Source organism: Lolium rigidum, chromosome 6, assembly GCF_022539505.1.
Source record: "Lolium rigidum isolate FL_2022 chromosome 6, APGP_CSIRO_Lrig_0.1, whole genome shotgun sequence".
Lineage (NCBI taxonomy): Eukaryota > Viridiplantae > Streptophyta > Magnoliopsida > Poales > Poaceae > Lolium > Lolium rigidum.
Genome location: NC_061513.1, coordinates 87,713,551 through 87,738,581, shown reverse-complemented (window position 1 = coordinate 87,738,581; position 25,031 = coordinate 87,713,551). Strand labels below are relative to the sequence as shown.

The 25,031-nt window shown below is 42.8% G+C and overlaps 2 protein-coding genes across 2 annotated transcripts; both read right to left on the bottom strand.

The window, feature by feature from the left end:
* Positions 1 to 15,426: 15,426 nt before the first annotated feature.
* LOC124661041 lies at positions 15,427 to 19,993 on the bottom strand. The gene is made up of 8 exons (XM_047198900.1): positions 19,838 to 19,993; positions 19,659 to 19,750; positions 19,491 to 19,565; positions 17,818 to 17,924; positions 17,681 to 17,736; positions 17,371 to 17,521; positions 16,590 to 16,898; positions 15,427 to 16,395 (listed from the first exon to the last, which is right to left on the bottom strand). The coding sequence occupies exons 1-8, from the start codon at positions 19,982 to 19,984 to the stop codon at positions 15,533 to 15,535; spliced, it is 1,800 nt and encodes a 599-aa protein (XP_047054856.1). The 5' UTR covers positions 19,985 to 19,993; the 3' UTR covers positions 15,427 to 15,532.
* A 238-nt stretch (positions 19,994 to 20,231) lies between these two features.
* LOC124668329 (disease resistance protein RGA2-like) lies at positions 20,232 to 24,701 on the bottom strand. The gene is made up of 2 exons (XM_047205492.1): positions 21,102 to 24,701; positions 20,232 to 20,287 (listed from the first exon to the last, which is right to left on the bottom strand). The coding sequence occupies exon 1, from the start codon at positions 24,462 to 24,464 to the stop codon at positions 21,105 to 21,107; it is 3,360 nt and encodes a 1,119-aa protein (XP_047061448.1). The 5' UTR covers positions 24,465 to 24,701; the 3' UTR covers positions 20,232 to 20,287; positions 21,102 to 21,104.
* Between the last annotated feature and the right edge of the window lie 330 nt (positions 24,702 to 25,031).

The window sequence follows — 25,031 nt, the reverse complement described above, 5'->3', positions numbered from 1 at the left end:
TAATGCACACATCTGTTTCCTCTATTTTTTGTAACCCCAATACCTGGGATATTACAATGATGGAGGCGGTGGCGTTGATGGAGATGGCTTCCGGGGGCACTTCCCCGTCCCGACAGGGTGCCGGAACAGAGACTTCTGTCCCCCGAATTGGAGTTTCGCGATGGCGACGGCGCCCCTGGAGTCTTTCTGGAGTTTCGTCAATTCGTATCGCGTTTTTAGGTCGAAAGGGTTTATATAGGCGAAGAGGCGGCGCAGGAGGGCGCCTGGGGGTCCCACCCCATAGGGCGGCACGCCCCCCCTCCAGGTTGCGCCGGCCTATGGTCTGGGGGCCCCAGGCCTCCCCTCTGACTCCCCTTCGGTGTCCTGGTCCGTCTCGGTGAATTATGATGTTTTGTCTTCGTTTCGTCGAATTCCGAGAATATTGCCCGAACAGCCTTTCTGGAACCAAAAACATCAGAAAACAGAGACCGGCACTTCGGCATCTTGTTAATAGGTTAGTTCCGGAAAACGCATAAAAACATTATAAAGTGCGAGCAAAACATGTAGGTATTGTCATAAAACAAGCATGGAACATCAGAAATTATAGATACGTTGGAGACGTATCAAGCATCCCCAAGCTTAGTTCCTACTCGTCCTCGAGTAGGTAAACGATAAAAAGAATAATTTATGTAGTGACATGCTACTTACATAACCTTGATCATACTATTGTAAAGCATATGAGATGAATAAAGTGACTCAAGGCAACGATCTATATTTGCTAACAAATAGATAACATATAGCAAGACTTTTCATGAATAGTACTTTCAAGACAAGCATCAAAAGTCTTGCATAAGAGTTAACTCATAAAGCAATAAATTCAAAGTAAAGGCATTGAAGCAACACGAGAGGAAGATTTAAGTTTCAGCGAGTTGCTTTCAACTTTCAACATGCATATCTCATGGATAATTGTCAACACAAAGTAATATGATGAATGCAAATAAGCAAGTATGTAAGAATCAATGCACAGTTGACACAAGTGTTTACTTCTAAGATGGAAGGAAGTAGGTAAACTGACTCAACATAAAGTAAAAGAATGGCCCTTCGCAGAGGGAAGCAGGGATTAAATCATGTGCTAGAGCTTTTTAAGTTTTGAAATCATATAGAGAGCATAAAAGTAAAGTTTTGAGAGGTGTTTGTTGTTGTCAACGAATGGTAGTGGGCACTCTAACCACCTCATCAAACAGACCTTCAAAGAGCGGCTCCCATGAAGGACGTTATCTCTACCAGCAAGGTAGATCATCCTTCTTCTCTTTTGTTTACACATGTACTTTAGTTTTATTTATGGTTGACACTCCTCCCAACCTTTTGCTTACACAAGCCATGGCTAACCGAATCCTCGGGTGCCTTCCAACATTCACATACCATGAAGGAGTGTCTATTTGCAAAATTAAGTTGCTTAGATGAATCAGGGCAAAACATGTGAAGAGAATTATTAATGAAGGTTAATTAATTGGGGCTGGGAACCCCGTTGCCAGCTCTTTTTGCAAAATTATTGGATAAGCGGATGAAGCCACTAGTCCATTGGTGAAAGCTGCCCAACAAGATCGAAAGATAAAACTCCACATACTTCCTCATGAGCTATAAAACATTGACACAAATAAGAGATAATAAAGTTTTGAATTGTTTAAAGGTAGCACATGAAATATTTACTTGGAATGGCAGAAAATACCACATAGTAGGTAGGTATGGTGGACACACATGGCATAGGTTTTGGCTCAAGGTTTTGGATGCACGAGAAGCATTTCCTCTCAGTACAAGGCTTTGGCTAGCAAGGTTGTTTGAAGCAAACACAAGTATGAACCGGTACAGACAAAACTTACATAAGAACATATTGCAAGCATTATAAAACTCTACAATGTCTTCCTTGTTGCTCAAACACTTTTACCAGAAAATATCTAGACCTTAGAGAGACCAATCATGCAAACCAATTTCAACAAGCTCTACGGTAGTTCTCCACTAATAGGTTCAAACTACATGATGCAAGAGAAACATGATCTACTTGAGAGCTCAAAACAATTGCCAAGTATCAAATTATCCAAGACAATATGAAGCATTTTCTGTTTCCAACCAAATAACAATAAGTGCAATAGCTTCCAACTTTTGTCATTGAACATTAAAAGTAAGAGCGAAAAATACAAGTGTTCATATGAAAAAGCGGAGCGTGTCTCTCTCCCAAACAAGGATTGCTAGGATCCGAATTTATTCAAACATAAACAAAAATAAAAACACATAGACGCTCCAAGTAAAGCACATAAGATGTGACCGAATAAAAATATAGTTTCAATAGAAGAAACCTGATAAGTTGATGAAGAAGGGGATGCCTTGGGCATCCCCAAGCTTAGACGCTTGAGTCTTCTTGAAATATGCGGGGATGAACCACGGGGGCATCCCCAAGCTTAGACTTTTCACTCTTCTTGATCATATATCATCCTCCTCTCTTGACCCTTGAAAACTTCCTTCACACCAAACTTCTCATTAACTTCATTAGAGGGGTTAGTACTCAAAAAAAAACTTTAATCCACCTTGGCCCTGTAGTGACATATTGCAAGAACTCAATAAAACATTAGCTACAGCTCTCCACGTCTAGAAAGCCTCACTTAAAGTCCACAAGAGACAATGCAAAAAACAGAGACAGAATCTGTCAAAACAGAACAGCCAGTAAAGACGATTTTTAAAGAGGTACTTCCGTTGCTCAAATCAGAAAACTCAAAACTAATGAAAGCTGCGTACACATCTGAGGATCACTCACGTAAATTGGCAGATTTTTCTGAGTTACCTACAGAGAATCCTACCCAAATTCGTGACAGCAAGAAATCTGTTTCTACGCAGAAATCCAAATCTAGCATCAACCTTCTATTAGAGACTTCACTTGGCACAACATTGCAATAAAATAAAGATAAGGAGAGGTTGCTACAGTAGTAACAACTTCCGAAACACAACAAAACAGTAGCAAAATAAACACATGGGTTATCTCCCAAGAAGTGCTTTCTTTATAGCCATTAAGATGGGCTCAGCAATTTTAATGATGCACTCGCAAGAAATAAGAGTTGAAGCAAAAGAGAGCATCAAAAGAAAATAAGAAACACATTTGAGTCTAACCCTTTTCCTATGAATAGGAATCTTGTACACAAATAAATTCATGAATAACAAAGTGACAAGCATAGGAAGATAAAACAAGAGTAACTTCAAAATTTTCAGCATGTAGAGAGGTGTTTTAGTACCATGCAAATTTCTACAACCATATTTTCCTCTCTCATAATAATTTTCAGTAGCTTCATGAGCAAACTCAACAATATAACTATCACATAAAGCATGCTTTTCATGATCCATAAACACATAATTTTTATCAAGCTCAGAAATAATAGGATTAAAACTTTCAAACCCACTTTTATCAATAATATAACAAGATGATTGATCATTCTCAAGAGATATGGGACTCCTAGATAATGTCAAGATCTCTCCAATCCCATTTTCATTAGTAGTACAATTGATATTATCAAGTAACATAGGACCATCATCTAGAGATTTATCATAAACATTTGCTAAGCAAAACTCTTTAGTACCATGCATTTCGACATCAGGCACAAACAAAGCATTATCATAAGATTTATCAAAGTAGCATGGATTATCATAGATAACAGTAGCATAATTATTCTCACAAGTTTTACTCATAGGGAATATTTCAAGAGAATCCGCCTTTGGTAAGCAAGGAGGACAATCAAATAGCGTAAGAGATAAAGTGTTACTCTCATTAGAAGGTTGGCATGGGTAGCTAATCCATTCTTCCTCCTTTTGTTCATCACTCTCCTCTTCTTTTTCATCCAATGAGCTTTCAGGTTCATCAATTTCTTCTTTCACCGGTTCCTGCAAATTGTGAGTGCATTCTTGTGCATTAATGAGTCTCTATTTATAATCAATGATATAAGGATTATCACTGTAGCTTTCTATGCAAAAATTAAGGATAGAAGAGACATAATCTTTAAGGTCCTTACAAACAACACAAGTTTCATAATTTTTAGCAATGAAGGATTCGATCTCAGAAGCTCCCATAAACAAAACAAATTGTTCTACTTCTTCGAACCCAAAATGAATATAGCTATTCCAATTATAGTTCTTAATTAAAACTTCTTCACTAAAGCCACATTGAAATTTCAGATGTTTAGTATCCTGTTTAGAGCAACAGTTTATATCATGGCGTTTAAGCAAGATTTTAGCAATTGCATTCAATTTTTCTATCACAGCACTCATAACTTTTCCCGTTCTTGATTCTCTATAATTATTATATAATTCTATAAGCTCCAAATAGGTTGTAGGTTCTCCCATAGCAACAGTTTTTAATTTTTCGGTTTTTAAAATTTTTATGGATTTTCGGGTATATAGGGAAAATAAAACAAGACAAAAACAAACTAGACAAGAATAAACTAAGCAAAATAATACTAGACAGAAATAAACTAAGCACAAATAAACTAGACAAAAGTAAACTAAGCAAAACAAAATAAAATAAAACAGAGAGAGAGGTAGAGTGTACTCCCCAAGTGAACTTATGAGTAGAGCTATGCCTCCCCGGCAACGGCGCCAGAAAATAGTCTTGATAACCCACAAGTATAGGGGATCGCAACAGTCTTCGAGAGAAGTAAAACCCAAATTTATTGATTCGACACAAGGGGAGGTAAAGAATACTTATAAGCCTTAACAACTGAGTTGTCAATTCAGCTGCACCTGAAAAAGCACTAGTAACAGGGGTGATGTGAAAGCAGCGGTAATATGAGAGCGAGTAGTAACAGTAACACAGCAACGAGTAATAGTAACACAGAGGCAATGGCACCAGAAAATAGTTGATACTACTTCCAATGACATGTAGAACGAGTATATGATGATGAGAGATGGACCGGGGTTCCCATCTATCTACACTAGTGGTAACTCTCCAATAACAAGTGTTGGGTGAACAAATTACAGTTGGGCAATTGATAGCATTGAAATAGCATTAAGACAGAACATCAAGATTATTAATCATGTAGGCATGTTTTCCATATATAGTCATACGTGCTCGCAATGAGAAACTTGTACAACATCTTTTGTCCTACCAGCCGGTGGCAGCCGGGCCTCTAGGAAATCTACTGGCAATTAAGGTACTCCTTTTAATAGAGCACCGGAGCAAAGCATTAACACTTGGTGAAAACATGTGATCCTCATACCTACGCCTTCCCCTCCAGTTATCCCGATTGCTCTGTCACTGCGAGGCCTCGGGTTCCGGACATAGACACGTGCAAACAACTTGTAGATACAATCTAAGCAATAAGTATAGAGCTTAAATCTAAGATCATGCCACTCGGGTCCTAGTGACAAGCATTAAACACAACAAGCTTGCAGCAACAATAACTTCACAAACTTTATAGATAGACTAATCATAATGTAACAATCCATCGGATCCCAACAAACACAACACCGATTACATCAGATGAATCTCAATCATGTAAGGCAGCTCATAAGATCATTGTATTGAAGTACATGGGAGAGAGAGTACCAACTAGCTACACCTAGAACCCGTAGTCCATGGGGGAACTACTCACGGAGCATGATGGAGGCGGTGGCGTTGATGGAGATGGCTTCCGGGGGCACTTCCCCGTCCCGGCAAGGTGCCGGAACAGAGACTTCTGTCCCCCGAATTGGAGTTTCGCGATGGCGGCGGCGCCCCTGGAGTCTTTCTGGAGTTTCGTCAATTCGTATCACGTTTTTAGGTCGAAAGGGCTTATATAGGCGAAGAGGCGGCGCAGGAGAGCGCCTGGGGGTCCCACCCCATAGGGTAGCGTGCCCCCCTCCAGGCCGCGCCGGCCTATGGTCTGGGGGCCCCAGGCCTCCCCTCTGACTCCCCTTCGGTATCCTGGTCCGTCTCGGTGAATTATGATGTTTTGTCTTCGTTTCGTCGAATTCCGAGAATATTGCCCGAACAGCCTTTCTGGAACCAAAAACAGCAGAAAACAGGAACTGGCACTTCGACATCTTGTTAATAGGTTAGTTCCGGAAAACGCATAAAAACATTATAAAGTGCGAGCAAAACATGTAGGTATTGTCATAAAACAAGCATGGAACATCAGAAATTATAGATACATTGGAGACGAATCAGCCGCCGGGAGGGACGACAAGTACTATGTGCGGTGGAAGGAGATGCTCGCTAACCAGGGCGTCCGGATCGCCTTGCTAAAGGCAACCTCCATGGTGAAGAAGAGGAACACCGACCTGGCGTTCCTGATCGGCGGCAACGACGACAAGAAGGACGAGGAGACGAGGGCTTGGTACGACGCCCATCGCTAAGATATCCTCCGGCCTCCGTCGACTGCTTCGTCCTCCCCTTCGACGTCCACTCCCGCCGTTGTGACACCGACGGCCAATGATGCATCGCCGCCCGATTCCACGGCAGACAAGGCGCAGGAAGGGACCGCCGATGTGCCTGTTATCGCCTAGTTTCTGTTTCCATCGTCGGTATGTGGCTGATCCGATCGCCGAACTATTGGGCGATGCTTTTGTGTAGCAGGAAGACGATTTTTTGAAACTATCCCCGCTGATGGGCAAATGCCGGGGTGCGACTGGGGAAATGTTGCCACCCACGCCCTTTTTTCATCCAATCCGGTGTTTGTTAAGTCTGGATTTCGGTCTGGGGGCCTCAAACGGCTGGAGGTGCTCTTTCCCCTAATGCGAAGTACCGAGTACACCATACGTCACCGCCTCTCCCCTCCCGGTCGCTCTCCACACCCAATCTTCCCAAGCGCAATGGGTTGGCTCCTTTCGAGCGCATGGCGTAGACTCAATTCCGATCAAAAGCAGGCCCTCTCCATAGTTGCCCCATCCCAACCATGAAAGTCTCTGGTTTTTGGGGACGGAAAGTCCACCTTGTTTTGGATTGATAAGTGGTTGTCAGATGGACGATTGCGGGATATTGCGCTGAATCTGTTTGCGGCGGTGCCAAAGCGCGCCCTTAGGCTGCGGAGGGTGCATGTGCGGAGGGTGCATGACGTACTGTTGGGAGGATGGCTGGATGACATCTTCCCGGACCTAGAGGCGCCGGCGATTAGGGAGTTTTTCCAAGTGGCAGACCGACTGGCAGATGTTGCCCTCTCTAAGGGTGTGGAGGACGTCTTTCGTTGGGAATGGGACAACAGCTATTCCTATTCTGCACGATCTTGCTATCGTGCGATGTTCAGTGCCAGAATAGAGATGGCTGGAGAGCTACAGATCTAGCGTTCTCGAGCCCCACCGAACTACATGGTCTTTCTCTAGTTAGCGGCAAGGAACAGATGTTGGACGCCGACAGGCTGAGCAGACGGGGCCTACCACATCCGGCGGCGTGCCCATTCTATGATCAGGTAGAGGAGTCTCTGGACCATCTGCTGATGGGATGTGTTTTGGCGTGAGAGGTCTGGTCCGTTTGCCTGCGATGGTGGGGAAAGCTCGGTTGGATGCCGCAAGCAAACACCCGCTTTGTCCGCTGGTTACAAGGAAAGCGGGGCGGCCCGGGGAAGGACCGGGATCTCTGGAGAGGGATCACGCTTGTCTGCTGGTGCCTCTGGCGCCACCGAAACAACGTGGTTTTCGAGGGTGCGCCCCCCTGAAAGTTGCGGTGTTAGCACGGATCTCCGATGAGGCCGAGCTCCGGAGAGCTGTTGGGTTGTTCAAGGACGCGCTCGCAGTAGTGGATAAGTAGAGATGTCGCGAGTAGTTCCGTAGCGTGTGTGTGCTGCCTAGCTGCAGCGTGGGATTGCACTCCGTGACACCTGTGCCTAGAGTGTGTTGTAACGCTGGCCTTCTGGCCATTTTCTTCTATGAAACCGATACGTCTCTCCATGACGTATCCTTGAAAGTCTGGTTTCGGATAAATCTTTTGGCCTATCTGCTATGCATAAGATGGTGAATCAACTGCCAATTTTGTGTATGAACCCAGATCTAATTAAAATGGTTTTGATTTTGTTTCTGTTTATATAAAATTATTGCCTCCTCCGTGTGAATTTAGTTGATTCTGTGAGGTTCTGCTCTCCAGCCGTCTCCCGGGGAAGGCCCCAGGACGCCTTTTTTCAATCCAAATGGATGAAAACGGCCCAGTCGCGCCTCCGGATCCTCGTTTTCGCCCGGATTTGGCCTTTCATCCATCCGGTGAACCCATGTCAACACCGGCCCCCCGGGGAGCGCTCGGGGACTCCGGACGAGAGAAAAGCGCGGGAATCGTCTGGTGGCCCCGACTTGTCGGCGACAAAGTCATATCGTCGTCCTCGTCACATCGTCTTCCCGAGATACGGCACACGTGCGTTTGGGGGGAAATTTTAGAAGAAATTTGTAGTTCTACAGCAATACCCTCGTCCAACGAAAGCTTTGAACAAACTAAGTGGTGCAACATAGACAAATTACATATAAAACTTCAAAAAAACATAAAAAATACATATAAAAACTTTGAAACAAAATTAAACTACTTCTTCTTCCTAGATGGCCCCGCCTCATCGTCCTCACGGTGACGCTTCTGGCTCGTCACCTCCTCCGAAGAGCCGGTGTCCTTCGACGTGTCGGAGGAAGTTGTGTCCTCCTCGTCGTCGAAGGTGCTCGCCGGCTGCGCATTCGCCTTTGCCTTCGCATCCGCCTGCGCCTTCGCCCGGGCCGCCGCGTCCTTAGCCTCTTCCTCCTCCTCCTCCTCCTCCTCCTCCTCCTCCTCCTCCTCCTCCTCCTCCTCCTCCTCCTCCTCCTCCTCCTCCTCAGCCTCTTCCTCGGCCTGCTCCTCGGCCTCTTCGTCCTCCTCCTCATCGGCATCCCATTCCTCGTCGCTGCCCGGCGGCGGGGAATCGTTGTTGTTAGGCGTTACAGCTCGGTCCCACCAATGGCATCATCCAGGTGATTTCCCCTCGCTGTCGATGTCTGATGGCAAAGAGAGATTGCTCATGCTGACAGAGAATGGTGAGGAGAGAAGAGATGAATGGCGTCGGCCATTGGAAAGCGTATATGTAGGTCTATCGACAAAGAGAGCGGCGGTTGCTCTTCCGCGGAGTTCGTGCTCCATTACGGCGGTTCTCGCGTCGAGGCCACTGCGACGGTTCCCGACGAGGCGTTTGGGCTCGCCAGACCATTACATCGGTTCAATGCGTCGATGCCACTCCGACGGTTCTCCTTCCCGGCGACTGCACCGTTGCTATGTACGCGGTGGGTGAGCGTTAGCAGGCAACTATGGGCTCGCCGCTGGGAAAATGAGCCTCCTAGGCCAAAAAAAAATACATCCATCCGACGGAAAATAGCGCCGGATTTCGGCATGGAAGTCTCAACGGCTGGAGATGCTCTTAGGAATCTGTAGTGGATTGGATATCGTCCGTGTGAATTTTCCATGCATTCTCCGACTTTATGGAGAGCAACTCTTCTTTGATCACCTTTTCCAACACGCCACCACCCAGTAATGTACCCCTTGGAAGAAAGGTCACTTCTGGCATATCAAAAGAATCTTATTTTGAGGCGGTGGTATTGATATTTCTTGAATTCTCTCATTATTTAGCTGCTTCCTTAGTGTGCGAATCAAACATTTTGTTAGTGATGTAAGTGGTCCACTATTAGCGTACTCTTTTATCATTTTGTCCAAAAATTAAACTAACTTATCCATTACATCATCAAATTAGTTTATTTTTTGAACTAAAGAGGGTAGAGGGTACCCTAATGATCAACCACTTACATCCATAATTTTTGTCTGGCCATCATACTCAAAATTTCCATGTTCTGTTGTCTCATCCTATATTTCATGCATGGTCGATGACATCAAGAAATGAAAGAACATAAGTTGAACCTTCTAGCGTTAACTGAAAAACATTCTCGACATTTCTGACTTGTGTCATCTAACTAAAAATTAATAATTTTTCATGAGATTATTGCATACTAGGCATGTTTCATTCATGTTTTCGAACACCAACGTACGTGAACAGGTACGGTGTAATATGCACTAGCTAATTTCCTCTGAGATATAGATATCATGATAGCTGGCCACAATGGCCAGCTGGGTGAGTGGGTGACCAGTGTAGACGGAGTTACTCGGTGTATCCACACGAATACATATTCCGTCATCTTTATATGCCACGAGTTAAACGAGAGGAAAGAAGCTACCACATTGTTTTGTAATAAGGGCTTTGTTTGCTCTAGGAGGACTGGAGCAGCGAGATTATCCATGAAGCTAGAACTGCATAGGGGTGCCTTATTATTGTACACATAGGAATGGAATGCATCAGAATTTTGGGCAGATCAGTGAACCAAGAGAGTCGCTTCTTCTTCCTTTGTGTATGCACGCATCATCTGTGAGCTGCTAGCTACCTAGCTACTGTGACGAGGGCTCGGGATTATGCGGTGAGTCGATCCACCATCGCACGTGTGAGAGACCGCACGGTGACCGGAACAATACGTGGAGATGATTCCCGGAGATCATTAGAGCAGGGTAGAGTTTCTGCTAGACGATCGGTACACGTAGTACAATGGGCCCAAGGTGAGTACAATTGTTGAAGATTGGCCTTATTCAGATTCCATATTGGTGTTGTATAGCTTCTTTTTCAATGTATCGGAATACAAAATATTTGTATGTCACTTTCGTGAAGTGTTCTATGAGGATATGGTTCCCCCCCTAGAGTATGAAGTATATCCCATTTTTCATGGCCATCTATATTCATGATCTATTTCCCACCTCCCATTGGTACAATTTTCCTTCAACCGCAAAGTTTTGCCTCAAACGACGGTATTAACATGAGTATGAATCTTTTGTTGGAGAAGAAGAAAGAGTATGATTCGGTACAACCCTTCCCAAAACTGAAAAGGGTGAACAACGTATTTTACAACAGTTATATTTGCTTCATAGTTTTTTTGAGCTTGGTTATGTTGTGGGTCTAGCATGCTTTTTTTTTTTGACAATCAATACCACATATATTCATAGCAACAATTACAAAATAAAGTCTAAAAGATAGTAACAAATCTTCGAGGTCTTCAATTTCTTTCTTCTTCCAGAACACAATCTTGTACTCTTCTGAAGGCGGCCAAAGATAGATAACGAACCATAGACCTGTAGATACCAACGAAAGTTCTCCCATAATTTTTTGAACCGCAATGCCAAGGCTGCGTGCACACACGCAACCATTAAAGCAGTCATACAATATCGGCAAGAGTACCAACACCAGTATATCAGGGAATAATAACCAACTAGCTCTGTCGTCGTCGATGGAGAGCCGAGAGTACGAATCACCATTGTCGAGGACGTAGCAGCTGGAACAAAAACTGCGAGGATAATCCTCCTCGCGGCAACAACGACAAAAGATCCAAAATCGATCTGGCGAAGCAAGATCCGAAGACCCATACCTAGAAAATTGTGATTGTTCAACACCACCATTGACGCCGGGAAGAAGATCTCGTCGCCGAACGAAAGGCCGGAGATCACTTATTGCAGACGATGCCATCTCCATTGAGAGGAAACCAACAAGAAGACGGCAACCAAAATTCTAACATAACCTAATGAAAACAATACTTTTATTCGAAACTCCACGCATAGATCGGGTTCCCCACTACTCCTGACGCCGGCGAAGCCGACCGGAGGAGGGGGAACCAATCTATGGAGGAGGATGAACTGGAGGCGGCTAGGGTTAAGGCGGCGGTTGAGAGGAGAGACCACGGGAGGAAAAGAATAACGGGTCTAGCATGCTTATTGTATTGTGGTTGCTATATTGATATAGCGGGCGAAAGCCAATTTCAAGAAAAATCCAGGTTCAAATAAAAGGGTTGTATGCATGTATCCCTCCGGTAATACTCATTGAACCAAGTTGTCAGGTGAGGTCCCACCTACATCCCACCTTTAGTGTATTTTGCTTTTTGTAGTCTACATTTTGATACTAGAGTTTAAACTAAAAAAGCAAAATACACTATAAGTAAAATTTCACCGAGACCCCACCTTGACACCCTATCATTGAATGCAGTAAAAAAATAGGAACAACGAACAAAGGCTGCAGATTACTTCTGTAATCAGCAAATCGGGCCCTTTTCGAGGATTAGCCGGCTTGGACACTGAAGCGCATCCAGCAAGAATCCATCAAGCATAGCTAGCTCTCCAGCTAATACGGACGTGGAAGCTGATCACAGCGACCTGAAGTAAACGCCTTAGTATCCCTGAAGTTATGTATGTCGTGAACGCTTTCATAGCGTGGAGGCTTCCAGCCAACTACCTCCGTCGGAGATAGCCAATCCGGTATCAATACCTAGGGTCTCGCATTAGTTTTTTTTTTTCACTGTTTAAAATATGTCTTCCTTAAAGACGTCAATTTCTGATAAAATAAAATTAAGTATCAGGAATTGACGTCTTTTTTTATTGAATGATGTATCAGTCTTTGCTCTAGCGTTCCTTGACTGTATTTCCATTGAAAAGAAACCAGAGTGCCTGATTGCATTTGCGTCTCAGATCGTTTCTCAGGGGTGAAGACGGTGAATCTCCATTAAATACCTATTCAGATAACTAACTTTGAAAGTTCATATTTTTAAGATCGAATTGGTTTATTATTTAGATGTATGGCACCAAGATTTGCTAGGGTGAATGAGTTGGTTTATTATTTAAGATCGAATTGGTTTATTATTTAGGCTTTCAATGCTCAACTATTCTATCTGAACTCACTGCACTCCGTGGCAATTTTTCCCTCCCAAAGAAAAATAGTGACGGTAGGTCATCGAAAATCGATGCCGCATTCAGGACGGTCTGGATCTGTGGTGTCAATCATAATGATCAGGGTAGCCTTATGCAACATTGAAATCTTATGTTGGAGCCATTACATGATACCTGGGTCGTTATCCATATGGGTGTCACAAAAATAATCCTGATCACCATGCCCTTTAATATGAAGAGTTACACTAGTCTCGACGGTCTGTGTAACTATTGGGTATTAATTACCTCTTTCAAAAAATAAGGGTGTATCAGAGCAGAAGTGATCTTAATAATATACTACTATAGTACAATATATGATTACACTACACAAGATGCTAATTAGGGGAAGCTCACTTCTTAACATGCAACATTAAAGCTATCTGGTGAAAATCGTGGACAGGACAACAATGAGTTTAAAGAACAGAACATGCACCCGGAACCATGGGGATATAAATTTCCTACTCGTTGAGCGTATTAGAGTGAAATAATAAGAACAAACGTGAGGTAAAGAGGATAATCGAGCGAGGAACGTGAAGAGTGGGGCTCGATGTTAGAAATGGACGAGCAAGAAGTGAAGAAAGAGATTTCACTGTCATCCGTGGCTAGTTGGATGTAAACTAGAATAAGATGCATCGGGAATTTCAGCACCAAGTGCGGACAACTTACCTGCACTTCTCTTTGATATTCAAGAACCAGTAACCTCATTACGACTGCGACATATATGCTTGAGACTTTGAATGGCTCGACTCTTTCTTCAGCTCGATTCGAAAACAAATGAGCCGAGTATAAGTGTATTATATAACTCGATTGTAACACTCTTGAGCCAACACTAGCTCCCTCGATTTAGCTCGACAACTCAAAAAATTATAATCATGTATAATAATTTTGTTATATAATGAAAAAATGTAAAAAAAGTATTACCTTATATGTTGTTCATGAGATTTGTTCCTTCTAATTTGAATTAGATTTGGTTAAGCTATAGAAGGACAGTTTATTCCTTCTATATGTTGCACATGGTATTTTTGTTCCTTTTATATGCAAGCAAAATTAAGAAATTAACGTATTTTCTTAGCTCAAAACTATCTCGAGATCGACTTTAACTTGACTTATTATGACCTGACTTGAATATTTGTATGAGCTGACGTGAGCCAAATCTAATTCGCTCGAACTCAATACTTCTGCGGCCCTAATCCCCCGTTACCTAAGCAGTTTGTGTTGGTAACAATGTTTTTCTGGATTGCAAAAAAAATACCTATCATGATATTGTCCGAGATTTTTCAAACGAGTTTATAGATTTGTCTAAATTTAATCAAATTCTTTAAATCGAGAAAATTATGTAATACTGGTGTATCTCGTCCGGCATAAAAATTTCTCGGTGGTAACCGGAATAATATGTTCTTGTTGATAGCTAGTATGCCATTAAGGCTGTTGTGTTCCTTGGTGGTTGGCGAGCATGTCTATATGAGTTTGAAAAATTCCTTATTTGGCACTACCTTAAAATTTTCTTACTTATTCGACACTGGAATTTTTTCTTCCCAATTTGACATCTAAACTTCATTTCTTTCCTAGAATGACACTACCATTTGTGGCGTTAGGTTCTTCCGTCACTTTTTTCCCGTTGACTAGAATACCCCTCAATAACTGATGGAACCAAAGCTGACCCAATCGAACTAGAACCGATCGAAACATATGGAGAGCATCTCGCTCCAGTCCCCTTCCTCGAGCCTAGCGGCGGCACGACTTGAGCCGAAGGGGCCATGTACCAAATGGCAGTTGCAAATGGCCTGTGTGTTTATATTTACTTCGGGGAATGTATCATGACAGCATACGTGCAAGAATGGACGAGAGGGTTGACAATGCAAAGTTGGTGAAGGAGCTAGCTGATGATATGAACAATATAAGAAAAATTACTTTAGTCTCTTAGTTGATGTGAAGAAATTCATGGATGAAGCTGAGAAAAGGGTTGTGGAGCAAAACTTGGCTAGGGGTAAGGACAACACTACAACTGCTAAGGAATTCGGGGAGAAGGAGAGGAAAACGTTGAATGATGAAGTTGATATGTTGAAGTAGATGCAGAAATATCAAGCAAAGATTATAAAGGTAAAGGTAGAAAAAATGGGATGATGAAAAGAAGGCTAAGGAGGAAAAGAGGAAGTTTGAATACATGCTCTATGATATGCTCAAATCTAGTGAGACTAACAAAGATAAGTTCAAAAGAATCAAGCTAATATGTGATAAGTTATTCGATTTTCTGGAATTTAGTTCGTAGTTGATGGTGAAAGTGTAACGATGAAATTCTGATACCTTTTTGCCAATGGTGTAATGTAAGAACTGAAATGCCAGAAAACCGAATCACTCATGATAACATCACCAAATGTTGTACAAGTGACCATAACATGCTTCACGTGGGCAAGCAAACAAGATTATTTTGCAATAGAAGGGCCAAAAGGAGGATGAACAGCCAACCAAACTTAATGGGGGTAGTAGCCCAACCCATACGACCACCGTCCGTGCAGTCTACCAAACAAGCTACACACATGGTCCATTCCATGTGCCATGCCCACCATGGCATTGCCTGGCTGGGCTCAAATTACCATGCAGGCTACCAAACCCGCCACCAGTGTTGGTGAAGCACAGACACGTATTTACATACTCATGGCGAAAAAGTTCTGCAATTGATACCAGATAGTGATGACACTAAGCAAAACTGGTTGAAGAGGGTTTTCCATAGTCCATACCCCATTTAAAGCTTATCATTTGCTCGTTTACAGAACAAACCTGTTTGAATACTGAGGGGAGAATAACTAGTCAATATTACAACAAAATTTTCATACTTGACTTTATGGAGAGCAACTCTTCTTCAGTCACCTTTTTCCACACGCCACCAACCAGTAATGCACCCCTCAGAGGAGACGTCACTTCTGGCATATCACAAATCTCATCTTCTGGTTGTGGTATTGATATTTCCTGAACACCCTCATTATACAGCTGCTGCTCAGGCTGCGAATAAGAGTCAAACATTTCGGTCTGACCATCATGCTCAGAAATGCCATGCTCTGCTGTCACATCCTTCAGTTCATGATCGACGACATCAAGGGAAGGAAGAACAGCAGTTGAACTATATGAACAAGGTATCATCCCTAAAGGACAGGGGGTCCAGGACTTTGCTATAGACCACCGATTACGTTTCACTGGCATGCTTGTATTTAAAGTCCCCTCGGTGCCATCTTCTGCTAAACACGCATTATCCGGTTTCCTCAACTGCAACTTGAACATTTCCAGCTTCTCTGATGCGCTTTCAACTGATTCTTGACCATTGACAATGATTCTGGATTCAATGAGGGCACGATCTTTTGGTGACTTCTGCAGGGACAACGTAGGAAGCTTCCTCAATTTCTCCTTCATGTTATTACTGCCGGCCATCTCAATCAGCAGTAGTGCTGCATCTGCAATGCATCTTTCACCTATAACAGACAAATTCAAGAACTTCTGCAGAAGTTTTGCTAGACAGAAACGAGGGACAGAGTTCTTGTCCGAAGAAAGTACTCCTATCTCGTGGACAAGTCCAATACGGCCGGAATCCTTCAACTCTTTTATGCTTGTGACAATCCATAGAACCCAGGAGCACAAGTTTTTCGTTGTTGGCGACTCAGCAGGCAGGCATGCATATAATTCACCTACACATATAATGAAACTAATAAGACCAGTATATCTGTACAAACAAAACTACAAGAGCCCTGAAATTGAAATACTAGCATCAAGTCTGAAAAATAAAATAAAATAAAACATGGAAAACCTTTTCGTATAAAGGAAATAAGGTCGCAGAGATCGTTAGAAATTTGAAAACAGGTCACCCCTCTAAGTGCAGTACCTTTGCATTCGAGGACGTCCGTCGTCTCAATCATTGCAATCACAGACTTCAGTATGTCAAGAAGCACTCTTGGTTCTTTTTCTGATAGTTTTGTTATAATAGTTTTCATATCTCCCATTGGTATTTGAGTTTGAGCACCAGATGTGTAATTTGCATCCAAACTATCAGTTTGATGCACATCACTGTTTTCAGACATTTCTGGGGAATCCAATTGCAAAAACTCCAAAAGAACTGAGACAACCTCAGAGGGACATGTATAATATAGTCGGAGTACTTTTTTAATGGCATATAAAATATGTTTTTTGGAACCTGCAATTTAGAAGAAACTTAATTAACACCAACATATCTTGGTCATGAAGATACATTGCGTTGAGAGACAGTTTAACCATCCAGAAAAAGTAGACAGTCGTAATTATCAATGATTCTGACATAGCTAACTACACATGATTCTTTCTTTCGTAAGTACTGTAAAACAAATTAACTCGAGAATATTCACAAATCATATCAATAGATGGCAAACAAATGACTACAAGCACAGTTATTCCAGTATTAACAGATACAATACTTTTGAGCAGTTGAGATTAATGGAAGATGTAAGTAACTCAATCCCGAGTTGGCTAGCATCCTAGTAATAGAGAAAGCATCAGTCTCTTTTGAATGCAGAAAAATCTGAGTGCAAACCAGAGGAGAGAAAATCTATCTCTGACAACCCAGTCCCAAAGATACAGAATAAGTCCAAGTGCAAGCTTCACATTTCATGCTACCAGATGACAATACTCACGTTTCCTTTTGGAACCTGGTTTTGCATTTTCGGTATCTTTGTCCTTCAGAATTTTAGTGATGTCATGCAATACAGAGCTTAGTTCTAGTCGAGCATCAGGAATAGCCTTAGTCTGAGAATCCCAGTAATTACACTTCACCCAGTCAAATGCCTGAAAGTAATCTAAATTAGTTAAAGATCAGAGCAGCGTATACATGGAACTCTAAATTTATGTTATTTATTTTAATTCCAAAAGCCAACATCCAGTATGTAAATAAAATAACTAGCTATCAGGAAGTCTTAGATATGCTGATCAATCAACTCACTGTACCTTAATGGCTGCCAAATGTAGCAACCGCAGAGAGGGAAGGTCTTGATGTGAACTCTCTGCATGCGGTAAATATCTTTATTAGGACTGAATTACAATGGTGCATATTAATCCAGTTGTATTACACAATAAATTCTAACCATGACGAATGTCGACAAGAATTCGCGGTATCCCAACAGTCTCGGCTAACTCAGCTATTGAACGACCAGTTTTCTTTTGTGGTTGCCCCAAAAAACCATTTACAAGCCTGGGAATAAGATTAGAGAAGTAGAAAATGCAAGTTTATCGTATTGCAATTTTTTTAACTTAAGTAGCAACAATGCATTAGGAGTCTACAATAGGTACACCCACACAAAGTAAACCCCATACATACTCATGCATACATTCAGCTATTGATCTGATTAGTTATTCAGCTCTATAGTGCAGAAATCAAAATAATAAAAGTAAGAACTCTCAGTAATGTTAATATGTGCATCTAGCATTGAACTTTTAATAAGTACTTGTTCATAACATGGTGCTAAGTTGGGAACTCTTTCCTCGGAGACAGATGGCTGGTACTGACCGTAACAATACATAGTTAAATGAAGGCCCCATTTGACACTGGTTGTGGATTATGATAACCTTATCTTGTTGAGCCGCTTTTAGACACTTGTGTGTTTGAATAGCTGTTTTTCTTATCAAGTTACAAACAGATGGTTTATTGCATTTCAAATATATGAGAGGAAATGTGAAACTGCTGAGTGACCAAACTTATCTAACTTTAATCTGACTAGTAAGACACCAATGCTAAGCTATGGAACAAAAGAAGACAATGTGGAACATAGTTCACTAAAGTTATATGTCAAATTAATTAACATCCATGCTTTTGTTTATCAGGGCAGAAGATGAGACGGTAGCATGCTGCTATGCCCGTAGGTTGCATGATCCCACTTGCCAGTGCTGAGACGAGGAAGGCAAGAAAAGAAGTGAACAAACAACCAGCAACATGAACCTTTATAAGTATGATAGATTTACCAAACAGAGCAATATAGTTTTCACAACTTCTCTTTCACAGAATCTTTAAAGATGAGCGCAGTTCAGGCAACAGCCACAAATTGAGCCGAAGAGGCGAAGAATCATATGGAAAAAGAACAACATAATATATTCTAAAAAATCAAATAAAGGGACTAAAGGAGAGAAACTTTGGTCAGTGTCACTATGGTGGTTGGATAGTTTTTGTGCCATTTTGGCGTTCTCCTATTCCGGAAGAAAATAGAGAAACAGGAAAAACAAGACCACAATATATTGACTCCTAAGTTAGTTCTAGACTTCTAGCAACCGCTAGTTCAACTGCGACATCAGAATAACTATTATGAAGCTCCAAACAATTTCCAGAAGTAAACTATGTTCTTTCATCATCTCTTATTCCAGAATAATCCCCAGATGCCATGAAAATATGAAAACATCCCCAAAACCATCAAATCAAGAATGCTAACTTATTATCCTAAACTACATGCACAACAGGATGTGTCATACTAAGCACCACATTAAATAAACTATATGTTCTTTCATCACAATCTCCTGTTCCAGAGAAATATCTAGACCACATGCGAAATTGAGAATATGAAAACAGCCTCAAAACCATCAACCCAATAATACTAACTTGTTGTCCTAAACTGCTTGAAAAATAGGATGTGTCATGCATCCAAACCCGCCCAATAAAAGGCAGTATGCCCTAAGCACCGCGTTAAGGCCACTAGCACATTTCACCCCAAGTAAATCGACAGTAATGTTCAACAAATAAAGGAAAATGTATCACAAGTAGTTCCCTTACCTAATGATTGCCATACTGTGCAGCAAGGCGAGCATCTCATCCGACTCCAGCTTGCCATTCCAAGCAGCTCCATTCCTAAGAGGGAAATTTTCCGTCACATACAACTTCATCCCAAATCCAAGACACACAAACAGAGAATAGGTTGGAACTATGCGTCAAACAACATACGAGAAGAAGGGATCTCGCAGCCTTATCTCGAAGAGGGCTGCAGTCACCTCCACGGGGATCGGGAGGCAGCCCCTGCTCCGCCACGCCGCGATCTGCACAGAAGGGAACAGTCAAATTTTGCGCCCTCCAGTCCGGCTGTTGCGGCCCTTCACAAGGTTACGGGAAGATGGTTTTCTTACCCTGCGAAGAGCGGCGTCGGGGTCGGGGTAGGGGGAGAAGATGGCGTCGCGGACGAAGCGCCACTCCGCCCAGCTCGACCACGGCACCAGCTTCCGGCCGGTGGTGTGGCCGCCGGCGCCGCCGGTCTCTTCCGCCGCCGCCTCCATCGGACCTGAGCCAAGCGGGAAATCTAAACCCTACTAAACCCGCCGTGCAGCTTCGTTTGGGGAAAAGATGATGGCTCGCTGCCAGGGTGGGGCCAAAGGGTGTATGTAGGGTAGCGAGCGCCGAGCAGGGTGCTTTTTGTAATTTTCCAGGGGCCTTGCTGAGGCGCATCCCCACCGCCACCGGCCACCGGCCACCGTGCGGGTGCGGCCGTGGCCTCGTCGGAGGAGAGGCGGGAAGGAGGAAGCAGCCGGTACGCCTGCGCCGCCGCTCCTTGCTCTGCCTCGCGCATTGTCCGCTCCACTCTGCATGACACCAACATGTGAGTACCCTCACCCCCAGTGCGCCAACCAAAACGGCAATTTCAGTTCGAGCCCGTGCTATGAATTGGATGTTAAGATGGTAGATTGCAAAACTGGAGAAAAATAGTCACAATGTGGTTTAGTTTTAACCAATTTTTTGTTGTAATTTTCTGATATGGAACCTCCTAGACCGTATGAAGCATGGACGCTACCATGCCTTGCATTGAATTCAGATTTATTTTCGATAGATTTTATCGTTGAAGCAGATCGAACTACAAGAGACTACATGTAGTTAGACTTCTCCCAAGCCACCTCAGTTAACTCAAGCAGTGATTCAAGGTGATAAGTAGAAGGTGGGATGATTCACCTGAGTGTTTTTAATACGCTTGATACAGATTTGGATCCGACATATCTTCAACTTCACAAGGCTGCTGTTTTTCATGGTTTGTGATTTCTCTAGTACACTATTAAACTTGTATGGTCATTAATCACTATAAGTAGCGGTTAATACTATCACCAAGCTGCCAAGTAATTTGTCAAGGAGCAAACTTACAGTAATCTTTAGTATTTTGATGCTCTAGTTTATTCCATTCCTGCTAATTTGATTAACCACCCTGTGACTTTTGACATATAAAAACTAGAAAACTGTGTGAATCATAAATACTTAATATTATCATGGCTCATGAAAAATCCATGCTCTCATCACTTTATGTCACAGTTGCAGTCTTCAACTGAAAGTAGATTAATTTCTATATAGAGACTAAAATTGGATAAGATATATGATTGCAGCATCAATATCATTATAAGAAAATGTCACCTTCTATATCTGCTCAACCACAATAACGTCCCCATCAATCTCAATGTCTCTGATGTGAGCTATCTTGAGTCGGTCCTGCCCACCTTCTTGACATCGTTGCTTAAGTTTTGGGCATTCTTTGATGTAAAGCTCCTTCAGTCCACTGGGCAGACCTTCTTCTGGCAAGCCTTCAATCTCTAGACAGTTGGAGATGTGCAATGTTTCTAGGGAGGAGACTTCAGACAGACTAGAAGCCAACCATTGGAGGTCATCACAGCGTGATATGTCTAAGAACTGAAGTGTGTGAGGTAAACGCTCCGGTGGAAAGTTACTGATATCAGGGCAGTCAGCAATTTGAAAATGCTTGAGACGAGGAAGGTAACTTAGGCCATTTAGAAGTACAGGTGCTAGCAGAGCACATGATATGAGACGGATTTCTTCAACTGAAGTGGGAAGCAAGCCTCGCTCCAGAGCTGTCCATGGTACCAAACAAGGGCACTCATAGATGTGCAGTATCTGAAGTGATTTAAATGGACAGAAACACTCTTCTGGCAATGAAACGAGCTCTTCACAACGGGCAATTGTTAGACTCTTGAGGGCTATTGGATTGTGTGCAAGAAAGCCTACACGCAGAGATGTTAGATTCGGGCAACCATTGATGTATAGAGATGTTAGAGAAGACGGACAAGCTGCATTTTGAAGATCTGGAAGTGACTCGAGTCCAGATTCATCAATCCTCAGTGTTGCAAGCGTTGATGGAACAGGGGGTAACTTCTTCAGCTTGGGGCAATTAATGAGACCAAGTTCAGTTAATTGAGGGAACAACTGATCAGCAATATCAAAAATCCACTCTTCCAGATTCGGCATATCTTCCAATAGAAGCTCTTCTAACGCTGGAAAACATTGTATTTGGCCAATTCCTGTGAACTCGCGTCCAATTTGTGTCACCTCAGTTGCTCCCGCTATATTGAGATTTTTTAGGAAGGGAAGTTGGCCTAAAGGTGGGAGCTCTGTGTTTCTGCAGTTGCATATATGAATGGTTTGCAGATTGGGAAGAAACGAACCAGCTAGCCAGCTTGGGAGCCTCGCCCCTGGAAAACCTTTTATCATCAACTCCTTTAGATCGGAATGTGGTTGAAGGCCTTCGAGTACTTCTTGCTGATTTGGAGGAGTGAGTTTGCAGTCATCATCCCATATAAGGTGTAGAGCTCGAAGATGTTCTTTGGTTTTCAACTTGGCACAAACTGCATCTTGTTCATCAGCCACATTGTTGAGGCCACGGATGGTAAGTTTTCCTTGCAACTGATCCATGTTTTTTAACTCTGTGATGTTGTGTCCGAGACGCTTCCAGACAATAAATTCTTCTAATTCCTGTAGGCAGATCAAATTTCCAATTCCAGGTATCCTTGACAGTAGCCTTGTACTTCCCTCTAAGTGACGCAGATTAGTGAGCTTAGTGATGCCTTGTGGCATTTCCCTTAGTGAACTGCAGTTGATTAGCCTCAGTATTTGCAAGTTATAGAGTTTAACAATAGATGCTGGTAATGTTTTTATTTCATTACTGCTGAGATCTAGGAAGCGAAGTTGTTTCAGATTCCCTATAGACTCTGGTAATTCTTTAAGACCTCTTCCATGCATATCAAGAACTCTAAGAAACTGAAGTTTCATAAAGACACCATCAGGGAACCGAGACATCTTAGAATTGTATCCATGGATCAGAATTAGTGTCCTTAACTTCCTAAACCCGTAGAGTGGATCAAAATGCGTGCTCCTGGCACCGGTGCATGCAAATGAAAGATGACGGGTCTTGGTGGCATTGACATATCTTTTCCCGTACTCAAATTGTTCACAGTGCTCCATGGAAACAGATGTAGCAAGGTCATGCATTGCATCATGCATCACATAGTTCTCCTTGAAGGGCTGAAAAAAAGACCTGCTGACTAGCTCATTAAAATATGCATTACCAGAATCCTCCAGTATCCTCTTTCCAGATTGCCTGATGAAACCGAGTGCTAGCCAAATCTTAATCAACTTTTCTCTAATAAATATATAATCTTTGGGGTATACAGAACAAAATGCAAAACACTGCTTGAGATGTGGTGGTAAATGGTTGTAGCTTAGCCGCAGAGCTGGCAATATGTTGTTCTTGTCTGCTGGTAGCTCCCATATGTCATTTCTTAGTATGTCCTTCCACTCAGCTTCATCTGCTTTGCAAAAGAGGAGGCTCCCTAATGCTTTCGATGCCAGAGGCAACCCCTTGAGCTTCTTCACAATTTGCCTACCTATCAACTCCAACTGTGGATATGTGCTGCAATCACCATCCCTGAATGCATGGCTCTTGAAAATTGACCAGCTATCATCATCCGATAGTTGCTGTAACTTGTAGGGCTCTATTCCTCCCATGATTCTCCCAACATTCTCATTTCTCGATGTTACCACTATCTTGCTTCCAAGCCCTCCTGAAATTAAGGCTGCTCTATAGCTGAGCCATTTATCATAGTCTTCATTCCAGACATCATCCAAGACAAGCAAGTACCTCTTGCCCCGCAATACAACAGAGAGAGTTTCCTGGAGCATATTCATGTTGGTTATCTGTCCACTGTTAACGCTGATGCTAGGAAAGGATTGGTCATAGGCGGCAGCTTCGAGAGTTTCTTCTGTTAGCTTTCTCCCGTCAAAACTTTCAGACACGTTGATCCAGATCCTTAGTTCAAAGTGTTGTTTCACTCTGTCATCATTGTACACCATCTGCATAAGAGTGGTCTTACCAAGCCCACCCATGCCAACAACTGGAACTACAGAAACATTGCAGGAACTATGTCCATTATCAGATAACATCCGCCTCACCATCTCCTCTCTGTCTCCCTCCCTCCCAAAGAGAGCTGAGCTGTCTACAAGAGAACTCGACTGCGGTCTCTCTGAGGTCTCACGCCTGCTCATTTCACCTAACATCTGGAGCCCAATGGTGTCGCGTTCTTTTGCAATTTTATCTAACCTCTCCAATATGCAGTCAATCTTATGCTTTATCCTGTACTGGTAGAGATTCCTATGCAAGAAGAACGAAGGAGAACTGACACTTGCCTTTGTGGAAGGTCTCATCTTCCTATGCTTCAGATACATAATCTTGGCTGAATATCTGTCCAGCAGATCGTCAACGTCATACGCGACGTCCTTCAGCTTTGCTAACCATCCCCGCACGGACGCATCTGCCAGCTGCTTCACCTCGGCATCATCGAGAAAGGCCTGCAACTGAGAGAGAATTTGAGAAAGGTTCTCCAGCTTGCCATGGATGCCCCTGCAAGATTTGAAGTGATCAAGAAGTGCTTCTGATAATTTCTGGAATAGGGTTTGCATGAAGGCTCCTAAGATTGCTTCTGCTGCCATGGGAGTCTGTCTCCTTTTTTCCCCACTATTCGTGTTTCTCACTTGTTTAGTCTGTGAGGACGAAGAAGTGAAGGAAGTTCACGGTCGTCAGGCCCATGTGCTTGTTAGGACGTGTTGACCCCACATCACCCAGAGGTGCTGAACCATTTCCATGCAATTCCCGTAGTCTGAGCATCAGTAGCTGATGGTGACTTCTCTTCCATGTGAAAACAAGACTCTACGCGTCAGAATTTTCGCCATACAACTGATGTGCAACTAGCGTAAGCCTGTTTTGCTGAGGCACATGATCATGTTAAAAGAAGTTTCTGCTCACGGCGATGCAAATCCAGTTAAGAAGCAGGAGAGGAACCATCCTCTCACTTCGAGATATTTAGCAGCTCTTTTGGACGGAGAGCTGTTCGTGGTGGTTGGTGTACGTGTACCTAATGTTTGGCCATCTGTTCACACCTCACTGGACATTTGACTGATAGGACTTAATCATTGAGGTTTCTTTCAAAGTGACACCGAACAAAACTGAAAAATAAGTGGGCAGTTTTATAATTCTAAGGGTCTCTGTTTGCAAAATTT

What these genes read in the sequence shown, in the direction of transcription:
- LOC124668329 (XM_047205492.1), bottom strand. Translation starts at nt 24,464, where the DNA reads ATGGCAGCAGAAGCAATCTTAGGAGCCTTCATGCAAACCCTATTCCAG.
- LOC124661041 (XM_047198900.1), bottom strand. Translation starts at nt 19,984, where the DNA reads ATGGAGGCGGCGGCGGAAGAGACCGGCGGCGCCGGCGGCCACACCACC. An exon ending in CCGACGCCGCTCTTCGCAGG is followed by an intron (nt 19,751 to 19,837) that starts GTAAGAAAACCA and finishes CCTTCTGTGCAG; the next exon opens with ATCGCGGCGTGGCGGAGCAG. An exon ending in CTGCGAGATCCCTTCTTCTC is followed by an intron (nt 19,566 to 19,658) that starts GTATGTTGTTTG and finishes TTTCCCTCTTAG; the next exon opens with GAATGGAGCTGCTTGGAATG.